Here is a 22,604-nt window from a genome sequence, read left to right on the forward strand (position 1 = left end):
CTAACTGGTTGCTAGCTTTCCACGGACTTGCTAGCTCTCAAACTAACTAATGCAACGGAAACGGGACTCTAAGGATGCGTCGGTGGATTATGAAACTTAAATTAGATTGGAAATTAGTACAGAATCTACCCCCCTTAACCCTTGACTCGATGTTCTAGAAATTATAGCGCAAACATCATAACCAGACTTCCTATCCATATATAATGTACACCAGTTCTCCAATCGATGGAGCTTCCGGCACCAATTCCATCCTGTGAAGAGGCAGTAGTTTGTATGGCCGTTCCTGCAATACGAGTAAAACTATTTGCCGACGCGTTTAATGTTGCCCAAGGAATCAAATCATTATTGATAGAATCACAAGAAGGTCTATCACTTTGCTCAGGTATAGAGTTGGTGACTTGAATTGGCAGGTCGAAAATTGTGTACTGATCAGTTCCATTCAATCGGAAGTTTTGACGGATGGAAATCTACAAGATTGTTAGAGTTGGCTCACGAGCATAGGATGGATATCAAGGACGCACGTTATATGCCCCTCTTGCAGTGTTTTTATCCGATGTGCCATCACCAACAAGACAGTCAGGCCAAACCCAGTTTACATGTTTGACTGTGCTACTTGACTCTTGAGCCATGATTTCGCCTAAGCTCGCATTTCCTGCCGTCGCGGTTCCATTTGAGATTGTGAAGTTTTTGCCTGTAGTATAACTGGAGAGAAACATGGTGATGTTATAGATCTCCGAGACAGCGTTCTTCGGATAGGGTGGAAGTTGAAGCTGTCCATCTGAGGAGACATCTAGCGCAACTTGTAGGAAATCTAAACGATTAGAAAACATCCAACATCCAAAGTTAGGTGTTTATGAGAACTTACCCCCTCCAAGTGGTGTATTTGGTTGCGGCGCATCGACTATCGCGATACCGGGAGTATAAATTTGTCCATTGACAATTTCTTGAGAGGAAATACCTTGAACGCAGAGACAAATGAAAAGAAGGATGGAATGTAATGCCGCCATGGCGAAAAGATACTCAGCAATACAATGTACAGAAAATCAAAGAAGCAATGGATACATCATGTCAAAGGAAGAATGGGCAGTTGGTTTTACATGTAATATCAGCATGACAATATACGAAATAACGACCAGGGGACAAATTTCCGTTCCAATCTCTTGAATTAAATATTCCTTACGAATTAATATAAATTATGCATAACAGTGTTCAAATCAACAAATTGATTGGTTCGGTCAACTGATTCCGAAATATCGAAGAAGAAGTCCAATCAAATTTTGATTGAGACTCGGCTTGTATCAAATATATTGCATTGCTTGAGTTTACTACTCGATGGCGCTTCATCTGTCAAAAATCCTTCTGAACCTTCCAATGTGTCACAGATATATCACGTGAAAATAAGGTTATCAATAAACTTAACAGGCTTCTATTCACACCCCACTCACTGTCTTGTCCACACCTCATTGGTAAATACACTCGGATGTTATAAGTCCAACAAATGGCCGGCCGTGAAGATATAATCTTCTCATGATTGACTCATTTACTGGTACATCATTGAATTCCTCATCTTACATCACGGTTACATGTTGAAGTGCTTCACATTATGAATTCCATACTCCGGCCCACACGTGGGATCCGAATCTCTTCGGTGTCAACCAGCACCTTATTATCCAAATGCCATTTCAGCAACCCCTCTAATCAAGGGCGTGGCAGTTATCAAAAGAGATCTCAAAGGCCTGGCTTTGGACGTGCTGAGAGTAGACTCTTTAAGGTATCTGAGGAAGTGAGAGAGGCTACGATGTATGAGAAACCAGTTGTAGCTTTGGAAACCACCATTTATACTCACGGATATTCATATCCTGATAATGTCAAGTTGGCCCTCGATTTAGAGGATGTTGTTCGTCTTAATGGAGGAATTCCAGCAACAATTGGAATTTTGGACGGTGTTGCACGTGTGGGATTAAACAAGGAGGAATTGATTGCTATTGCATCTGCCGCTGGTAAACCGGAGACTATGAAGGTTTCTCGTAGAGATTTACCTTATATTTTGGGATTGGTAAGTGTTAGTTTCTGTGCTGATCTGTGCATTTTAACATACTATATTCTTCTGGGTAAAAATGACAATAAACTAACGGTAATCAGGGGGTCACCGGACGCAAGATTACTGGTGGTACTACAATTGCTGGTACCATGATTCTAGCACGTAAAGCTGGAATTAGTGTCTTCGGAACTGGCGGTCTAGGTGGCGTTCATCGTGGAGGTCAGGACAGTATGGATATTTCTGCCGACCTCACTGAACTTGGACGTACCCCAGTTGCCGTGATCAGCAGTGGTTGTAAAAGCTTTCTGGATATTCCTCGGACATTGGAGTATCTAGAGACTCAAGGAGCCGGCGTCTTCACATTTGCAGATGGACGTACTGGACCGATCGACTATCCGGCATTTTTCACTCGTGATAGTGGTGTTAAAAGTCCTATGGTTGTTCAAAATGCTGAAGAAGCTGCTGCCATTATCTGTAAGTTTTGACTCTATTCCTCGTCAATTTCCATTTAGTAAGCGATGATTAACAATAGTAGATGCCCAGGACTTTTTCAGACCTGCTAGCGGTTTTCATTTTGCAAATCCAATTCCTGAAGAATTCTCTCTTCCCAAATCTGAAATTGACAAGGCAATCGATCAAGCAGTCCAAGAAGCCGCCGAACAGGGCTTCCATGGCCACTCAAATACTCCCTTCATTTTGGCAAGGATCAAAGAACTTACAAAGGGTAATAGCACTGCAGCAAATCGGGCATTGATAGAATCCAATGTCAAAATAGCGACAAAAGTAGCAGTTGAGCTTTCTAGGTTAAGAACACGCGGGTTAGTGATGCCTGGGATCAAACATTTGATATTGGCTCAATAGATATTCATAGGGAAAACACTAGTAAAGTCCTCACACGGCCTTCCTCTACAGCGAATATAAACAAGATAGACCCCAATCACCCTAGCTTAGAACTGTCCTCTTCCAGTGTCTCTACTTCAAAGGTTTGCAATAATCCTCCTTGCCTTCCACAATGTTTTTTTGAGGAACCCACTTTTTAGAATATTACTGCTTTCTAATTCTTTATTGCCTGTAGCCCAGCATAGTCGTTGTAGGCTCAATAGCTATAGATCTCGCTTGTGACTATACTCCTCGTACCACGCAATCGACAGGGGCTTCTTCTCCTCAGATGCATACATCGAATATCGCGAAAATCCATTCATCGATAGGTGGTGTTGGTTATAACGTCTTACGTGCAGCTCAACTTAGTAGCAAGGAGCCAGTCAGTCTATATACCTTTATTTCTGATGACCAGTGAGTTACCCACAAGCGTGTCATCAACCGATTCTGATAATTCTAGGGCTGGAAAATCGATACTTCAAAGCCTACAAAGCAATGGAATCAATACCGATGATATCACAATATGTTCAAAAGGCACTGACTACCGCACAGCTCAGTATGTCGCCATTAACGATGGAAAGAAAGATCTCGTCATAGCCATGGCCGATATGGATATATTTGCTAGGCCATCCAATGACTCATCCATTCGAACCATTCACAGCAAACTAAAGTCTCTTATATCTTCCACAAAATGGGTCATCATAGACGCAAATTGGCAATCAGAAGTCATTCAAGAGTTCTTGAGCGCCACGAAATCATCTTCATCTTCCATCAAGATTGCATATGAACCCGTCTCAACCATCAAATCCGCACGTCTTTTTGAACGCCCTATCAGCTCATCTCTCAGGGCCAATAAACTTCCCGTCTTCCCAAACAATATTGTGGATCTCGCAACTCCTAATGAGCATGAACTTACTTCTATGCACGATTCCGCCACTACCCACGGTAAATTCGAGACTGACGAATGGTGGCAAACAATCGATGCTCTTGGTATTCCTAGCACCGGTGCTCGAGATCGTTTCGTACAGATGACATCCAAGGATCTCACTGACCAAGGAATTCCTGTCAAAGCTGTTCAACTACTTCCTTATATTCCAACTCTTCTTACTAAACTTGGGTCTCAAGGAGTTTTACTAACTTCTATATTATCGCCTACTGATCCACGACTTCGAGATCCGGATCATGCTCCATATATCCTATCGCGTTGTACTAATGGAAATGAAGAAGTGGGTGGTGTATACATGAGGTTATTCCCAGCGGCAGAGAAGGTTGAAGAGGGTGATGTGGTTAGTGTTAATGGGGTTGGTGATACATTTATGGGTGTCTTGATATCGGGGTTGGCGAGAGGGTGTGAATTGGGAGATGGATTGATTGAGATTGCACAGAAGGGAGCGGTGATGACATTGAAGAGTAGTGAGAGTGTTAGTCCTGAAGTTGGAGAGTTGAAAGAGAAATTAGATGAGTTGTCTCGACGATGAGGTTCGGGAAGACTTTTAAGATGTAGGGAAAACAAGGGGAACATATCATGTGAAACTTGTATCTTAGGGACCCAGGTACTTAGGATATAATGCCCATGGGTAGCATGATGTTGGGATGTCGAACCTAATGATGTATCTCACGCGATTGATTGTCGATGATGTTCAAGGTGTGATGACAACATTTGGCGGGTTTTGGAAAACATCGGGATATCTAGCCTAATGGAAAACAACAATCTCATGCATTCATGGTGGGAATTGTTGGAAAGGGAGCTCAACTTCCCCTCTTCGTGATTGATTTGATTTTGTTTGGGATATCGAGAAAGATCAATCAATACCGTGCAGTCTACAATGTTGAATTGATCCTACCTGGTAAGAACAATTCTTCGACGCGATACGAAGAGTAGCACTGTACTGTACTTTTCAAACGACCAATCGATTAAAATACTCACGAATCTGACCATTCCCATACCCATTATTTAGAGACCCAAAACTTGTGTTCTCTTATCTAAAGAGGTTGCATAATTTCCCCGGCTCGTACGTACGAAAGACAAGGAATAGAAATGGTTGAAACCCATTCGTAGATATATTGCTTGAGGATCGCCACAGCCAGGAATATCAAGCACATTCTCCTTCCAAGCTGTGAGATTATTCTCTTGGGAGGATTTATGAAAGGAAGGGCTTTTTGATATTGTGCAAAATGATAAGAAATGAGAAAGCACGGAGTGATGAATTCACGATTCCCATTTGTGAAACTCGGTATGATGGTATGAATACTTATTTCTATGCACTCTTCAATACCCGAATGAACTATGCAATCGAACGTGCTGTTTCCCCTCTCTACGATCTCATCCTGAGAAATTACAAAATAATTTTTGATATTGTTTGAGTCCGGTCATGGAGGGTGATGGGATAGATATCTCACTCACTATCTCTTTCTCTCAAAATGTCTGGGAAATCGCTGGGTAGCAGATAATATCTTGCATAAATATTCTCGGATACAGATATACACACAGACATACTGTATAACCAAATCAGCCTCGAAAGTTATCTCATCATTATTCATCATCAATCAGATGACCATCATCCCCTACGATCCATTCAACACCCCGAAGTTTATCTACTCCCCAGAGCAACTATCCTCAAGCATCCAAACAAATTACAGGTGACTACCCACCTACCTACCTACCTACCTACCTAGGTATCGAAAGACCCCGCACCACCACATCCTTCGTACAAACCTTGAGATGACGACACATGCAACGATGCAGATAAGGGGACAACCAATACTCGCACTTAGGAGCGAGCTATGGTGCGATAGCTGAATGTGTAAAAGCTAGGTATGGAGGTGATGATGAAAGAACGAGAGGGGAAGATAGGGGACTGGGAAGGTGAGGGATCTGATTGGATGTTCGATACGAATTCTTATCCCGTTGGGAGGAGGTTAAATGTGCAGAGAGATTTGAATGAACTAATTGGATATTAAGCGAGGGATTGGATTTTCTTCGGTCCGAGGGGTCTGATGATTATCTTTTGGTGAGGTTTTGGTGTTGGGGGTGGTGTTATGTACTGAGTAGATAAGGTGAAGTGGGATTGTGTGCTTGACGGGATTCAATTGCAATGGGGATGGGGAATTATTGGATTTTGAGAGGGAGAAAGAAAGAAAGGAAGGAAGGAAGGTGGTAAGATAACAGCAAGGTAGGTAATCATAGCAATAAGTAGGTAACAGAAAATAATTCGTTCATAGGCTCATAGGTACAATCACATCGCCAGAGATTAACAATTAGCAAGCGGCACCTATCTCTACCTACCTGCCTACCTACATCAACATTTACATCATTAACAACATCCAATCAATCCTCCAAAATAAAATAAAATAAAATAAAACCATCATTTTCTAAAAACCAAAAAAAGCTAAAAGAGAAGCCATTTATTCTTATTTCGTCTCAAATAAGCATCAATAGTATGAATGAATAGTGGAACCTCCAATCCCAGATTTAAGATCTTTCTCTCATGGAAAAAGGATAATTAGATGTATCCCGTCCCCACGATATCCCAATTCTTCCTAGCACCATTCGCAAACTTGGAGGTTGTCCCCCCCCCAAACTTAAGCTTTGAATTGGCAGATAAGTTTGAAATCTTACCTGGGAGAGTGAGAGAGAGAGCGTGTTCCAAAAGCTACAAGTCTTGTCTCGTCGTCTAGACTTCGCGTACGAACTTGTCAAAATTCATATGACTCGGGCGGGAGAGAATAGCTATCTATCTATCTATCTCACCAGACTCTTTCCTGCCAAACAAGACAACGCCAGACCAGACCAGACCATGCATTTCACGTAAACGTAACCCAACGTTCCATCGCTATTGAAATGAATGAAATGAATGAATAGAACGCATCTCGATCATTCGAGGAGAGCACACCTAGTCGCTGTCATAGTCGCAGATCATGGTGCACCCATCCCATCCCATCCATTTACATACAGCAGAGACCCAGAGCGACGACATTTTAAAATTTTCGTGAAGATCGATCGTTGGCGCAAGTGAGAAAGTATATCGGATTCTGGGACTAATGCTCGGAGCTATCCTCGCTACTGACTTAGCAACCCGTGGACTTGTCACATACCGTCGATCGCTAGGATTCTATCCTATACCTACCTAGGTAGGTACCAGATCTTTAATCGTATGTTTATGAGTATCGAAACAGGAAAGGAATTTATTTCTCTTTAGAGTTTTCGATATTATGAGGAAGAAGAGGATTATTAGTAGGAATAATAATATTGATGATTCATATGGTACAATTTTGAGAATATGCAAGAGATATAATGTAGAATTAAAGAATCGATACGATTTACGAATTAAAGGAAGAAGTTACCCTATATTTACCCCTTGCATATAAGTTATACATACCTACCTACCGACGGCACACACATAACTATGTACCTATCTAAAATCCTCCCATGATTACCAAGAGCCAAGGCTACACATACATACATCCATACTGCACAATCCAACCCAAATATGTACGATACACCACCCCCAACTCCCGAGATGAAAATAGAACGCAGCGAAATACCAAACCCAGCACAGTCCCTCGCTCGAAACTTTCACAGCCATGAACGTCCCACTCCGCATGCAATCCCGCCCGTCAGCGGACGTTCCGCAAACCAGGCCCGAGAGTGCGAGTGCGAGTGCGAGTGTGAGTGTGAGCGCGATCCATTCCTCGGATGCCGTGCGTGTGTTTCCATTTCCATTTCCATACCGAAGACCTCAGATCTCTCACACCTGACTGACACCTGATACCACAACAGCCCCCGTTAATTGAAACTTTGTTTCGTCCTTTGCGTTTTTGTTTCTCCCGGTGTCAACTTGTGCTTTGACTGACACTTGGGTTGGTTTGTATCCTTGTTGTGTATGTCTCTTTCCTGATTTGCATGCCTAGGTAGATACATAGTTATTTATTTATTTAGTGTTTACTTTTACTTCATGTAGCAATTTCTCGATGTATCTTAGATATGGATCCATGTGTCTCTGGGTTTTCTTACTCCAGACTCCAGACTGCTCCATGTTCTATACTTCATACTAGTATATCATATCATATCACATCACATCATGCTTAACCAAACCATACCAAACCATACCATACCATACAATCTACGCCATCCATCCACCCAGCTACTCATGCAACTAACAGACCCAGCAGCACGCGAAAAACAAAAGAAAAACCCAAAAGCAAAACCGAAAAAAAACTCAAGTCTTGCGATCGATCTACTTTACTCGGTATCACGTACCGTACCCATCTCATCAACGCTAATCCCCAGCTGAAATTTACCTAAGACTTTCTTCCATGCTAAGGATCCTTCCATGTATACTACAGTCGTACACTACCTATCGCAATGACACATAGTATGCTCGGTACATCGATTGTAGTTTTTGTGTTGTTGTGTTGTTGTGTGCGTGTGTGTGTGTTTCTCAATTGATGAGTTTTGCAAAGATGATCTCAGAGGTGTATTTGTTGAGTTTGGGATGCTTGGCTTGTTGTGGAGGTGTGGAGGTGTCTGTGGAGGTGATCTATTTAGTTGTCGAGTTGTCTGTATTGGTATGTATGTTGTCTATCTATCTAGTGATGTTGTTGTCTAGCTTGTCTATCCCCATCTATCCATCTACCTCATGATATGCTCGCGAGCCTCCCATCTCCATGCTCGTATGTAACGTGTAACGTGGGGCGGCTTCACATCATCCCTATCTATCCATGTCATGTCTATTGATTCCACTCATTCCATTCATTCCATTCCATTCATTCCATCACCAAGCCACTCTTCCACAACCCCAGCATTCCATGTTCCCAACACCGAAAAGCGGGGGTCCGATATGCATGTATGGGGAAGTGCGGTCCCCGATAAAGTAAGCACCTAGGTGAGCACCCAAGTAAGTACAGAGTAATAAGTTGATAATCTCCCAATATGCAAATCGACCATTTACCCAATTCCGTAATAAATAAATCCCGTAAACCGTAAATGTACCATACATGATACATACAGTTTTAAATCCCACAAGCACAATATCAAAGGTGCACCAACCTTATATTTCATTTCTAGCACCACAATCTCCATCTCCATCTCCATCTCCAGAACGTCTCGATTGATCGATCGACCAATGCTTCCCGTGAAGAGATGCTCTACGCATGGCTCTCTCATGTCATCTGCAAAGTATATTCACACACTATGACTTTAGTTATTTAACGTTACATACTACTACGTATCTAATCTCGTCAGTTTACGCATGTTAAGCATGTTAAGCATGTTCTATTAGTAATAAAGGGGGTTGTAAACTTGTAAACTTGTAAGCTTGTAAACTTGTAATACAGAATTTGTGTTTGGAATGGGATGTCCGGTATCCGAGTTCCGATCACGTGGGAGAATAAGGATGGGATACGAGAGACGATATGATATGATATGATACGATATCCAAGATACACTTTCAAACGTTTAGCTTCATGCAGAGTAGGCCAGTGAAAGGAGATTAACCATATTGAAATCGAATCGAATTGGATCGAATTGAATTGAATACCAGATACCTACCTAGTACCTACCCAGCAATGCATGGCTCAGATAATCGAAGCCACATACGAGAAATTCTAGAACAAAAATCTCGAGACATACCTCGGATTCAAGCCTTCTTTTGCGCACGTTAGCTGGGTGAGTGAGTGAGTGAGTGTGATGAATCAAGAAGAGAAATAGAAAAAGGGTCTTGTACTTGTTTGTACTTGTTGCTACTCACTTGAGTATGTTTGATACGTGTATCATATCATCATACCGTTTGGATTCTCTCGATTCTGAAAGTATTGATCTAGATATGTATTGCGCAGGTACTGACTCTCTGTTCAAGAAAGAGTATGTATATACTAAATACTAGATACTGAATAGATAGGTAGGTAATCAACATTCCATTCCATTTCCATTTCCATTTCCATTCCATCACCATTCCATTACCTCAAAACTCCCAATCCAATGATATCTAGGTATATATAATATAATATAATACAATACAAAAAAAACACCAAGCACCAATAAACCCAACCCAACCCAAAAAGTCCGTGAGATACCAACCTAAGGTTACCTAGTACATAGTACAAAAACTAAATCACAAACCCACCCCAAAAAAGATCTTCACAACTTAATTTAGATAAATATCATTTCCCTATGTGTGCTTTGACAGCGCAGTGATGATCACTACCTAGATAATGAGGGATAGGAAGGAAACATTCGCGATCCCCGGGAGTGGTAGGGCGGTAAGTAGGAGGGAGGTGAGTGGAGGTTGAGTTGGTTTATTATATTTTGTTTTGTCTTTTGGATTTTGTTTGAGATGTTTAGGATGTTTGGGATGTATGTATTTATATGTATATGTATATATATAAATATCTAAGAATATATAAGTATGTATATATGTATATATATGTATATATATGTATATAAATATCTAAGGAAATATAAGTATATGTATATGTATATATATGTATATAAATATCTAAGGAAATATAAGTATATATATATATAAGTATCTGAGGATATCTATATATCTGAATATATATATATATGTATATAAGAATCTAATCTGAGAATATATATATAAATAAATATATACTAGTAAATAACTACTTAAAACCTACTACTTATACAACTCTCTATCTCCCTTACTAAGAAAGAGAATAGAATAAGACTTAACTATATAGTATCTATCATTTAGTCATTATCACCTATAACCTCAAATATAAATAGATATATCTTTTCTCATAATTTCAATCTCATCTCATCTCATCAGATATATTATAGATAGATAAATAAATTCATTAAGGAATATCTATTCGTTTAGCTCAAGCATTAATAAAATTAATTAAATCAATAAATTATCTTTTCTATTCTTATTTCTTTTTTCCTTTTTCTCTCTTTCTTTAGTAATATAATATAACATAATATAACATAACATAATATCACATTACTCATCTAGATCAAACGAACTAGATCTCAGTATACACCACACTATATCAGATACATACATATATACATACACATATACATATACACACACATACAACACAACATACCCTCAGAACAGACTAACAAAAAGTCCAATTCCACAAATGTGATATTGATTGTATCACACTATACCTACTCTTACTCTTATTCTTCCTTATTCTTCCTCATTAGTCTTAGTCCACACGATACATAATTTCTCATTCTCACTAGCATAAGGCTCGGTGGTTCGGCTAGAATGTTTTTGGAAGGGTTGATGGTTCAAGGTAGGGTAGGTACCGAAGATCAGAATGCTTGCACATACCTACCTAGTACATACTTCGTAGTACTCTGTAGTATGATTGATTGATTGATTGATTGATGATAATCTGGTAATCTGGTATAGATGACTATGACGGAATGAAGTAAGTAAGAACTAGGTAATAACATAATATCGAAATTACCTTTATTCTTCTTATTTCATCACCCGCTCGGTATTTTATGTATTTTATTTCATGTGTATTCGCGGTGCTCGCTCTCTCCCTCTCGCGCGGTATATATAAGATCGGAGTTCGTCTCCATATAAGCCATAATCTTTAATCTATAATCCATAACTCTTCTTACGACCGATGATGGCTTGGGCGGGGGCTTGGGCTTAGTATCCATAAAGTGTGTCCACCATCCGTTGTCCGCTGGAGAGAGAGCTCGTACTTCCATCCATGATCCATATTCATATTCATATTCATATCCATATTCATATCTACATGCCACACACACATACCACAATAAAACCACAATAACACACAAGTAAGCCGTCCTCCTTTTATTCATATATCTATCATAATCACAGCATGATCCCGACAAATCCACCCATCATCCATTATCCATTATTCATTGTCCATCATCATCATCATCCGCTCTCCGTCATCCACCCTCATCCACCCTCATCCACTTCCTTGCATGACTTTACCCCAGAATCTCAACAATTTCTTCACACTTCAATTTCACTATCCATTTTAGTTTATGCTGATCGTACAAAGTTATAAAACAGATTCCAAATAACTTTTATACTCATCAAAACATTTTGCGAATTCTTTCATACTACTTCCATCCACATATCATATAATCTTTGCGATGCGAATTTGATTTTCGTCTTTGAAATTTTGACGTTGGGATTGTATCAAATAGCTCGAAAACCCGTTAAGCTACCCCAACGGATTTTGTTAGTGTGCGTGTTAGTACCCAGGTATCATACCAATCAATACCAACACTCACTCTCAGTCAATCAAATTTCACAAAAGGAAATTTTACTTATATTTCCTGCACTCGGCCACAATTTTTAAATCAACTTATCTCTTAATGTTCAAACCGAACTTGCACTCTCCTTATCAATTCAATAACAATCAACAAAAGAAATATGGATCTCTCGAGAGAAGATGAATATTTCGAGTGGGTGGATCGAACCGATTTGGTCGATGTTGCGCCGCGAATCATTCGTCAACCCGAAATCTCAGCCTTGAAAGTTATTTGTATGGACGATGCCGACGATGATGAATTCGAATTTCCACGATATGACGATATACAATGGAATAACAACAACGAGGATCAGGTTCCCAAGGAGGAATATGACGCTCAAGTCGACTATTACCTTCAATCTCCCTCGCTACAACCGACATACCTCGAAGATGATATATCATTGTGCAGTACTCCAACAACCCTCTCTCCTTCAGATCAATCACCAGCATCCGAACTTTCGGAGCTGCCGGAACCCACTGAACCTTGCGATATCACCGAAACTGTGGATGACTTGGGTGTCCGAGTGAAACCATCACGCCATGTAGATTATCTCGCACACGATTGGCCAGAGGAGGATTTATGGGCGTCCTGGAAATTCATTCAATCACATCGTACCGCATATGAAAATAGCAAAAGATTAGAGAATGCGTCTTGGAGAGGTTGGGCGAAGAAACGATCCAATCTGAAAACCATCGACCCATCAACATTTGGCTGGTATGCACCTTTATTTCGGGGTTTCTTGTCAGCGCAATGCTAACACAACAGTAGGGAAAAGGACCATGATACAACATGGCTATATGGACCACTTCACAAGCCAGAATCCTCGCACTCTCTATTTTCTTCTCCAATGGATATGGATTGTCGACCAAAATTGACGAGATCGTTATCATACGCAGACGTCAATGTAAAGCCGATCCTTAAACAACGAGGCATATGCGATGTATTATTGAAACGTTCATCGTCGGCTGGATTGGAATCGATGGAATCTTCCCTGCCTTCCCTCTCTTCTGGCAGATCATCTCCTACATCGACCTCTTCGAGAAAATGTGTTCGCTTCAACGATGAAGTTGAACAATACATCGCAGTGAATAGTTCATATGAAGAGGTAACCGATTATACGACGGGGAAATCGAACATGCGCATTGTCGCCAAACTTCCAAACTCGACTCTCAAGAATACTGTCGAGGTTGATAATATTTCCGCCGTGGCTTACAGTCTACAACAATCTTTGATACAAGATCATTTCGTCCTACCGAGGTTCGAATATGAAGAATACGCCAGTGCTGCGAATGGTGATGATGATGAGTGGGAGCTTTCGATGATAGGGATGGATTTCAAGTCGTCGACGACTTCGATTTCAGTAGGAGGAGGTATTTATTAATCTGGGTAATATTTCACACTTAGCATGGCGTCGGGGTGGAATAAATAATAGCAGCATAACAGGTGTTTTGCATAGCATGTTTTGAGGAATTATGGGATGAATGATACCACTTGCTACTCGGTGCCCTTGAATGGCAACCTGACTGGCTGAAATTTGAAGAGGAACGTAATGTCCTCGCCGGTACTGTAATGTCCGGCATGGTTTTGTACCCATAGCATAGCACATAATGAAAGAAAGAAATTTAAAAGTCAAAACATGAGGATCTTGATATGATACGATCGATGATAGTGTATGGTTTCACGCTGTGAAAGGAGGAGGTGGTGAACGTAGGTCGCTGGCAATATGTATATGTATGGATGGATATGCAGGTATGAATCTATGATGAGGGGTAGCTTGGAATTTTCACTAGAGTCGCGCGCGTGATTGGATGGGGCAGAAATTCACCGCTTGAGATATCGTAGGTTAGATATCACCAGATTATTTTGAATAGAGGTGATTCGATGAGAGTGGGAATGAGAATGAGAATAGAAAATGAGAATGGGAGGAAGAAATGAGAATGGGAAGAAAGAGAGAGAAAAGATATGTGAAATGAATGAGATGTGAATGAATGGATGGGTGAATGGATGGATGGGTGAATGGATGGATGGGTGAATGGATGCATCAATATATAGTCTGCTGTTTATATATCTTTTGTTTATATATTTTCTGTTTGAATGGGGATGTGAAATTGAAATGGGAATAGAAGGGAATATTATATGTTTTATGTCTATGTTTTATATAGATAGCTATAGGGGGGACCGCTCCGGTACTCTAGGGAGTAGGGAGTAGGGGAGAGGGAAGTAGAGAGTAGAGAGTAGATTGATCGGAATAGGACCCGAGTTTGACAGGGGAGGGGTGGAAAGGAGGGAATGGAGGGAATGGAGGGGGAGGAGGAGGAGGAGGAGGGAGGGATGATGGAATGATGGAGGGGAGGTGAATATGTAGGTAGGTAGGTTTGTAATTTGTGGTTTGATTTTTGAGAGGGGAGGGAGGGCAGGGGATACTAGGTAGATAGATAGTTTATTTGACATCTATCTACCTGGTATAACACTCTACCCGTAAGAGATACCGATAGGTCGAATGAACAATAAAGTAGGGTTCAAAGTGCTCTTAGAATCTACCACTATCGAACGAAGGAGTTCGTAGTCCGGAGGGCTTTGTGTACTAGACTATCCATATATACATGTAATCAAGACACGTGCAGGCTCGCACGTGCTCGGACGAACTTCCTTCTATGTTGGACGAACTTCCTTCGATGTTCGGTCGTAACACTCACTCGATAGCATCTCAGAATGCTTTTCGAAACAATTGATCAACCCATGATTCTTTTTCAATTAAATCAAATAAAGCCTTGCATAAGCCTGCATAATGGCCTTAAGGCGTTGAATCGAATCACCTGCCCACCTGGGTAAATTCAGGACTCTCATTAACCTTAACCTGATATCTGGAAAAATAAGTTTTGATGCCAGTGGATGTTTACATTCTACATCTACTTCTCCAAGAAACGTTTGTTTGTTTATAATTGTCACTCTTTTTAGATTATATTCTACTTGCATTCACACTTTATTCTCAATATGAAAAATGAAGAAAACTGTTCAGAAGATGAGAAAAAGGAACTTTGTGATAGGTGCAACAACATTCCAGCAGTAACATTCTTCAGTAATAGGGAACGAACACGAGGATGGGAGTTGAAATATGGGCCGACAAAATCGTATCAGCTCTTTCAAGGTCGCAACGCATTAAAAGAACTAAGACTATCTGCAGCCAACGGCTGTAGTCTCTGCAAATTGTTCCAGGATGCTCTCGAATGTTCTCAATATAAACCCGACGAGCATCTACGAAGATTCCCAGAATACTGCGATAGGGGAATTTGGCTCCAAAGAAGGCAAGAACAGGAGACCACTTTGCAGATCACTTTTGGCTCTCATTGCGAAACGTGGCTTGATGACCGGCTGATTATCCATGAGGATGAGGCTACAACTAGGTCTATTGATTCTCAAGCATATCTAACCGAAACTGAGTCGGATTCTCCTGCTAATTTTGCTCTCGCTCGCTCCTGGCTGGCTGAGTGCCGCATGGAACATGAAGACTGTAGAGAATTACTAGAATTCGAACTGCCTACACGGCTGCTGGATGTTGCGGTGCCCTCAAAACCAGGCATAGTTCGCCTTTGCTTCACATCTGACTTGCCCGCCGAAGGAGCGGACTACGCAGCACTTACTCACTGTTGGGGTTCCAATCACCCTCCAAAGACAACTAAGAACAATTTGCAAAGTCAGCTACAAGGGTTTCCTGAAAATCGACTTCCTCAGACCTTCTACGATGCTGTGCGCACAACTAGGGAACTTGGTCTTCGATACCTCTGGATTGATTCATTGTGTATTGTGCAGGACGATCGAAACGATTTTGAAGTAGAGTGCGCTCGAATGAACACTATATATACCAACGCTCTATGCACAATCGCTGCATCTGATGCCAGAGATTCCAGAGATGGGCTTTTCCAATCGCGGACGATGAAACCAGTTCGACTGACTTACGAGAGCGACGGCGTCGAACCAAAGTTAACAGTAACAATCCAACCTTCGTTTGAAAGAGCTTGGATGGGGCGTTTGCAAAGCCGTGGCTGGGTGCTCCAAGAACAACACCTGTCTCCGCGTATCATTTGTTACACGAAGAAATGTTTGACGTGGGAGTGCAGAACTGCTACAGCATCGGAAAATCAAAAGATGATGCGTCTCAAAACCGATGTTAATAGGTTTGACGACGAGGAAGCCTCCCCTCTGCGATTCTTGGATGGAGGAAGATCGAAACTCGGGCCTTCTGAGGAGAGTCGAATGTGGGGACCCGATTACAAATTCAAGGAACTTCGAAGCCATTGGTATGGCGCTGTACAACAATATTCGCACTGCCGTCTGTCACACCTTGAGGACAAGCTACCAGCATTCGCTGGCTTTGCAGCAGAGTGGAAGCGAATTAAGCCAAATGACGAATACTTGGCTGGTTTGTGGAAAAGTGACATTTTTAGGGGACTTGCGTGGTTCCCTGGCTTCGGGAAGGACGATTTCAGGCGCCGCCTGCCCGAATCTGATGCAATTTGGCCACCGTCGACCCCTTTTAGAGGCATACCATCCTGGTCCTGGGCGGCGTTTGACGGCGGTGTGGCTCAAATTGGGGAAACATGGCTCTCCGGGGCATTTTATGATTACGATTACAAACCGAATACTTTTCAGACAAAGCTAAACGCTTCGATTATTTCTTCCGCTCCACATCTCAATAGTGCAACCACAACGACAGTTGGGCGGAATCCTTTTGGACACGTGAGTCAAGGCAAGATCACTGTATCAGGTTGGTCGATTGTCGTTACTTTGAGTGAATCAGAATTTGTACCCGGCGACCCAATTATAGGGGAAGGCCCAAAGGGGTACCATCTGTCTCCAGATCATAGTGTGGAGTGTGGAATGGTGTGTTTCGATTACGATCCTTTCTGCCTCCCGAAGATACAAGTACGGCTTCTACAACTCGGTGCGGGCCGAGCTATCAGTGGGGCCAGGGCATGCGTATGCGGGCTGGCTTTAATACAGCTGAAAGGTGAGGAATTGACTACGACCGAAGATTTGTATAAGCGAATTGGCATGTTTGAAATCGATCGCGAGTCCTTTTGGTTGCTAAGGAGAGAACGAAAGGTTATTACAATGATTTGATAACAATATTTAAATATTATATCTGAATATATGTTATTATAAGTTTTAGTCCCGTACCCCGGTTTCCCGCTATTCCTTTATTTCGAACGTTTTTGATTATCAAAACTAATCATTCTCAAAATTCTTAATATATTATACTCTTTTATGTTTTCGAGATCTTTAATGAGCAAGAATATTGTCTATCTCTCTATTGTTATCAACTAGCGCTATCATGTCAGGAGATACGAAATCGAGATAGTTATTTTGATAATTATAGTATTCAATCAAGAGGAAAATAGAAAGCAGGAATACTTCCTCTTTTGGATATGGCTAACTATTCGTAGGAGAAAAAACAGTCTAAGATATCTCTATAACTCAATTATCTTATCTGAAATTCATATTATTGGTTTGAGAAGAATTTCAATGATATAGTACCTACGATGATGGATTCTAGATATCAATATTGTATTTTATCTCAAGAGCTGACTATATATAGAAATAGTAGATCTTTAAATAAGGGCTATTGAAAGAGCTAGTCTCTTTTATATTCGCTTAGGTGATATAGTAGTTATTATGAGTTAAAGTCATTAACCTATATTCGTTTATATAGATATAAAATCAAAGGATTAGATATCATTTGAGTAATGAGGAGTTGGTATTTCTTCGAGTTCTATTGAGTTTTATATAAATTATTTATAATTGATTTTTGATTTTTGATTTAATTTATTTACAAAATGTATTAGAAATTTAAGTAATCATATTTCGCTTGTTTTTTCTCTTAAAGATCATCAGTCATCAGTTATCAATCGAATTAAATATATTATTCAATTCGATATTCGAATAGTAATATTATTTATTAGTATTATATTCTCAATATCTAAATCTTTAAAATAAAAGTCTAATATAATATATTTCCTTTATCCTCTACATATCTTAGAAAAGAGGCTAAATACGTTTTGAAGAGAATGAAAAGCTTCATTATATTCCTATTGAAAGGTTGAAGCTATTTAAGGTGCTAGAAAGCTAAAACCCACGCTAGAAGGGGCTGTAGTATTCACTCTGTTATCTATCTTAAAAGTATTCCTAAAGCTCATCATCAAGACAATAGTACATCTAATCTAATTACATTCAGCAATCCAGTTCTCCATGCGAGACCCGTGAACATTTTTGACTACCGTCGGTACGCTACTTTGTCGGGACATCGTGTAGATTTCTCAACATTAAGCGAGGCTCTCCTCTCGGAAGATGAAGGAAGGTCCGAGGTATCCTTCTAATTGATCTGCCCAAATACCCTTTCGAGGATATAATCTTAAATACCGATTGGCTAAATACACTTCAGGATTTCGGATATAGGTTTTGTGGTTAGTCTCGAAATGATCTCCTAGGAGCGATCTACAGATTGGAACTCTCTTGATGCTAGGGGCATTGTATCATCAAGTCGACTGAGATACCTTGGATCAAAGAGCATGTGGTGAGTGAGCCTATTAGTTTTGCTTGTGGATATCATTAATTATAATTGTTTATAGCTCAATGGAATTATTTACCCAGGTGTCGGAGTGATTATTATGTCTATAGAAGCTTTGAAAGAAATTTGAAAAGATGCTCCCATCCCAATATTTCGAGCTTTGAGATTCGTGATGTATAGTTTCAAAAACCACTTGTCATTCAAGTAGATAGATTCTCCCGGGACAGAGATTTCATTTTCTCTCCGTCGGTTGAGCGATGGACCAAGAAACTCTCTCCATGGTCCGAATTTATTTTATGCACGTATGAAGGTGGTCGATCGGTCACTGGACAGAAATTATCGAGGAACTATATATTACCGTGACGGAGAAATCGTATGTGTCTCGAAGGTAGCGATCATGCGCACGAACTTAACTTGTTCAAGAAATCGGAAATGGTGTGTAGAAACTTGAAGCTGAAGCCGCTGAGGCCTCGTGCACGATAGCTTTACAATCAGAGAGTTTGTATTCCGTTTACCGGGCAAACAACCATCGACGTTTGTCCAAACTCTCATGGTTCAGCGCGCTCATATTGTAACCCAGAATGTGATATAAGTCTGAAAGCATCCTTCGAATCGACATTGTCGAAGCTCGAGAAAACAATGTCGTCTATCAAAGCTTGTATTCAAACAGCTGTTTTCATCAAGGTAAAAATGCCCAGAAATCTGCTCCTTTAATACTAACCTGTGTCCAAAGGACATTCTCTTCGACAAATTGTCATTCGAGGAATGGAGTTCCGTCATCGCACCAAAAGTCCACGGTTCTTGGAATCTCCACAGTCTCCTGCCAAAAGATAAGTAGTACTCCAATGCATTTGGTAACCTGGCGAGCCCATGCGATTGTGAAAATCCTGAGGAACATCGCAACAATTACAAGCTTTGATAGAGTGACCAAGCTTTGAATTTAGACCTCGTTTTGCTCTCCCTATATTCTCATTCTTAATGCGGAAAATTTCTACAATTCCATCCCATCCCATCCCATACCATACCATCCCCTCCCACCCTTCCTATACATACCATCCCATCCCATCCCATCGCACTCTCCTCCTCCTCCTCCTCACTATCCCCCTACCCTACTACTACTCAATATAATATACCCACCCCTATTGAATCTCCATTTCCATCTATCCCTCCCAACATAACAAAGATTATCTCGCTCTGAAAACTATTCTGTTTCCTCTCCCCCTCCCCTCTCCCGCCCCGTACTTCTTTCTTTGTCATCCCATCCCATCCCTTCCCATTCCATTCTCCACACTCGACCAAAACATAGAATTCTACCCGAGATCTCCTAGTGATACTCCACTACAGTACTACTCGAGTATACTAATCACACAAGTTTTAAATGCCTAGTGTCCGAAATAAGATGAAGGGAGAAGCGACGAAAGAGAAGGCAAAGAAAGAAGACAAAAGAAAGGGAAAGAGACGGAAGAGAAGGAAAGAAATGAAAGGAGACGATAATAAATCATACGAGCACAATACATACATTTAGCATAATAGTAGAAATTACAATAAATTATTATTAAGAGCCAGAAGAGCCAGTCAGCCAGTCAGCCAGGTTCCCATACTTTCATATTTCCATATCATCATAACATGCCACGCTCAGCTAAGCCATTAGAACATACACCATCGCTATGTATCCCATTCCATTTTCCCATCAGCAAATTTTGCAACAGCTAATACTTAGTATCTCTCTCCATCTATAAACACTCCTTGTCCATTTCAAAAATTCAGTCTCTGACTTCTCAGCAAATAATTAATCTCCATAATGCAATTCATGAAATTCCTCGTCATCACTTTCAAATCCTTCGAGCCACTCCAATTCTTGTTCCATCAATCCTTGTCCCAATTTTTTATTGATTTTGCAACCAATATCTGTAATATCATTCTTAAAAAGACACTCTCTGTGCCAGCTAATACGTTGACATTGCTCCCACATATCTTCAATAAGTCTCTTTGTCCATTTAGCAATTTGTAAAGGGCTCTTTACGACGATGTCTTGCTTTTGCATCCAGCGTAACTTTCTGAAAAGTCTTTCTCTCTCCAAATGAAAGTATGCTGCCTCATACATTGTGGTTCCTTTCTGTACTTGAATCTGAATATGATCAGGCATAGTTCGATTCAATAAACTCGCGATCTTATCGAGTTCGTAGATGTAGCGATCCAGATCCTCTCCAAGAGTACTCTCGTATGGATCCTCTTCGTATTGATGAAATACACCACAACCAGTACACTCATGAAATACTCCTGAAAGTCTCTCCTTTTCGACGAAAGCTGTCAACTTCTTAGATGCATCGACCATTCTTCTGTATTGAGGATCAAGTTCTTTCAAAACAGAAGCTCTAGCAGCTTTGAACTCTGTAACATCCTCCTTATCTTTGGCTATGATGGCTTCTGTTCCAGGTGTCAGCGATTTTCAGATAAATGTTGCTTCAGATATCGTTCGGGCATTGAAGTAAGTTCATGCTTCAAGAATAAGGATTGACTTACTAGAAAAGGCGAGCTCCACTGGATGATACGATAAAGGAGAGCGAGATTTGAAAGGGTTCCCAAGAGAAGCACCAGGAAGTTGCCAACCAAAATGACGAGTTTCTCTCCTGCTACCTTCATGACCTCTTTGCAAAGTGATCAAGTCCATTGTGAATTTTCCAGATCTTTCGAATGAAACTACATATCGCTCTAATCGCTCATACATCATAAATACCTTTTCAACGGGTGAAAGATCCTCCGCAATAGCTTGGTATTTTTGAACGATAGGCAATGCCAAATTCATAGATCTCTCGAGATTGACCTCGACTGTCTGGGCTTCGCTGTAAGGAAAGTAATACTCAGGACCAGCTCCACACAAATGGGTAGATTGTGGTAAGTCTGTTTTGAATTGTGCAATGTTCAACTCCAATTTGATGTCTCTCAAGAGCCTCAGCGGTTGAAGCAAATATTTCAGTTGATCTTGTGAAAATTTGTATTGTGTGTCCTCAGTCCTAATCGTAGCAATACCGGTATTGACTCTCGCAAGTGCAAGGACAATTTCGAGAGATCTTTGAGGTTGCGTTGGAGCTTCTTGACATAACGCTTGACAAAAGTGAACGAAAGACTTTGCTGGTACTGGATTTGTTGGAGTCGGTCTGTATGCCCCAGTGAGTATTCTCCAGCGCTTAACCTTCTTCAAGGCGCTGAATGCGGAGAAATCAAAAGGGGTCTCTGTTCCAGAGTATCCCATCATGTTGCGCTCCAAATCATCCTCTGCATCACTATCATCAAAATCATCGAAGCTAGGATCCGTAAATCTGGTGAGTGGTGATTGTGGGACATGAAGGGAGCCAACTGGACCATAACCACCAATGCATTCGATGATGAAAGTGTTTGAGCCGTAGAGAATTGGTTCCGCTTCACTGTGAATTGCTTTACATGTACTTAAGATTGCTGGGGTAAGTTCGAACTTGACAGATTTTCCATATTCGACAGCCTTGCCAATAGATTCAGTTTCACTCAACTTAGGATTGACCAAGAGCAGTTTATAGATCTTGAGACGAAGTTCGATGGGAAGTTTTCTCATGAAAGGTGAAGTAGATTTAGCTTGGATCAGACTTTCTTTCGCATCCTTTAACTGCGCAAGAGTATTTTCAATGGTAGCTTGCTTAGCCTTGATGGTGTGACGGAGACTAGCACATGATCTTTGCTCTGCTTCAAGTTGCATGCGAAGCAGATTGATCTGATCATTTTTGGTTGGAAGTCTTGGCATGGTGATGACGGCGAAAACGACGATGATGTTGATGATGTCGCTTTTGACTGTTGACGACCTTTGAGAA

The 22,604-nt window shown here is 40.8% G+C and overlaps 5 protein-coding genes across 5 annotated transcripts; 3 read left to right on the plus strand and 2 right to left on the minus strand.

Moving 5' to 3' along the window:
* Nucleotides 1-161: 161 nt before the first annotated feature.
* On the minus strand, nt 162-1,007 carry EAE98_004377 (uncharacterized protein; the record flags this gene model as incomplete). Its single annotated transcript, XM_038951997.1, has 3 exons — nt 162-467; nt 522-811; nt 866-1,007. 3 exons carry the CDS (start codon nt 1,005-1,007, stop codon nt 162-164), a joined length of 738 nt encoding a protein of 245 aa, XP_038811533.1.
* A 596-nt stretch (nt 1,008-1,603) lies between these two features.
* On the plus strand, nt 1,604-4,398 carry EAE98_004378 (uncharacterized protein; the record flags this gene model as incomplete). Its single annotated transcript, XM_038951998.1, has 6 exons — nt 1,604-2,056; nt 2,143-2,515; nt 2,577-2,859; nt 2,913-3,024; nt 3,117-3,334; nt 3,381-4,398. 6 exons carry the CDS (start codon nt 1,604-1,606, stop codon nt 4,396-4,398), a joined length of 2,457 nt encoding a protein of 818 aa, XP_038811534.1.
* A 7,001-nt stretch (nt 4,399-11,399) lies between these two features.
* On the plus strand, nt 11,400-13,938 carry EAE98_004379 (uncharacterized protein). The gene is made up of 3 exons (XM_038951999.1): nt 11,400-11,708; nt 11,942-12,911; nt 12,966-13,938. Exons 2-3 carry the CDS (start codon nt 12,319-12,321, stop codon nt 13,576-13,578), a joined length of 1,206 nt encoding a protein of 401 aa, XP_038811535.1. The 5' UTR covers nt 11,400-11,708; nt 11,942-12,318; the 3' UTR covers nt 13,579-13,938.
* Nucleotides 13,939-15,191: 1,253 nt separating this feature from the next.
* On the plus strand, nt 15,192-17,318 carry EAE98_004380 (uncharacterized protein; the record flags this gene model as incomplete). Its single annotated transcript, XM_038952000.1, has 1 exon — nt 15,192-17,318. The coding sequence occupies one exon, from the start codon at nt 15,192-15,194 to the stop codon at nt 17,316-17,318; it is 2,127 nt and encodes a 708-aa protein (XP_038811536.1).
* Nucleotides 17,319-20,551: 3,233 nt separating this feature from the next.
* Nucleotides 20,552-22,537, minus strand: EAE98_004381 (uncharacterized protein; the record flags this gene model as incomplete). The annotated part of the gene is made up of 2 exons (XM_038952001.1): nt 20,552-21,189; nt 21,286-22,537. 2 exons carry the CDS (start codon nt 22,535-22,537, stop codon nt 20,552-20,554), a joined length of 1,890 nt encoding a protein of 629 aa, XP_038811537.1.
* Nucleotides 22,538-22,604: the final 67 nt, after the last annotated feature.

The sequence above is a fragment of the Botrytis deweyae genome (assembly GCF_014898535.1).
Source record: "Botrytis deweyae strain B1 chromosome Unknown BDEW_008, whole genome shotgun sequence".
In the NCBI taxonomy this organism is placed as follows: domain Eukaryota; kingdom Fungi; phylum Ascomycota; class Leotiomycetes; order Helotiales; family Sclerotiniaceae; genus Botrytis; species Botrytis deweyae.

Bases quoted from the DNA above. Each gene is read 5' to 3' on its own strand.
- EAE98_004379 (XM_038951999.1), top strand. From the start codon at position 12,319: ATGGATCTCTCGAGAGAAGATGAATATTTCGAGTGGGTGGATCGAACC. The intron at 12,912-12,965 runs GTATGCACCTTT...ACACAACAGTAG, and splicing joins GACCCATCAACATTTGGCTG to GGAAAAGGACCATGATACAA.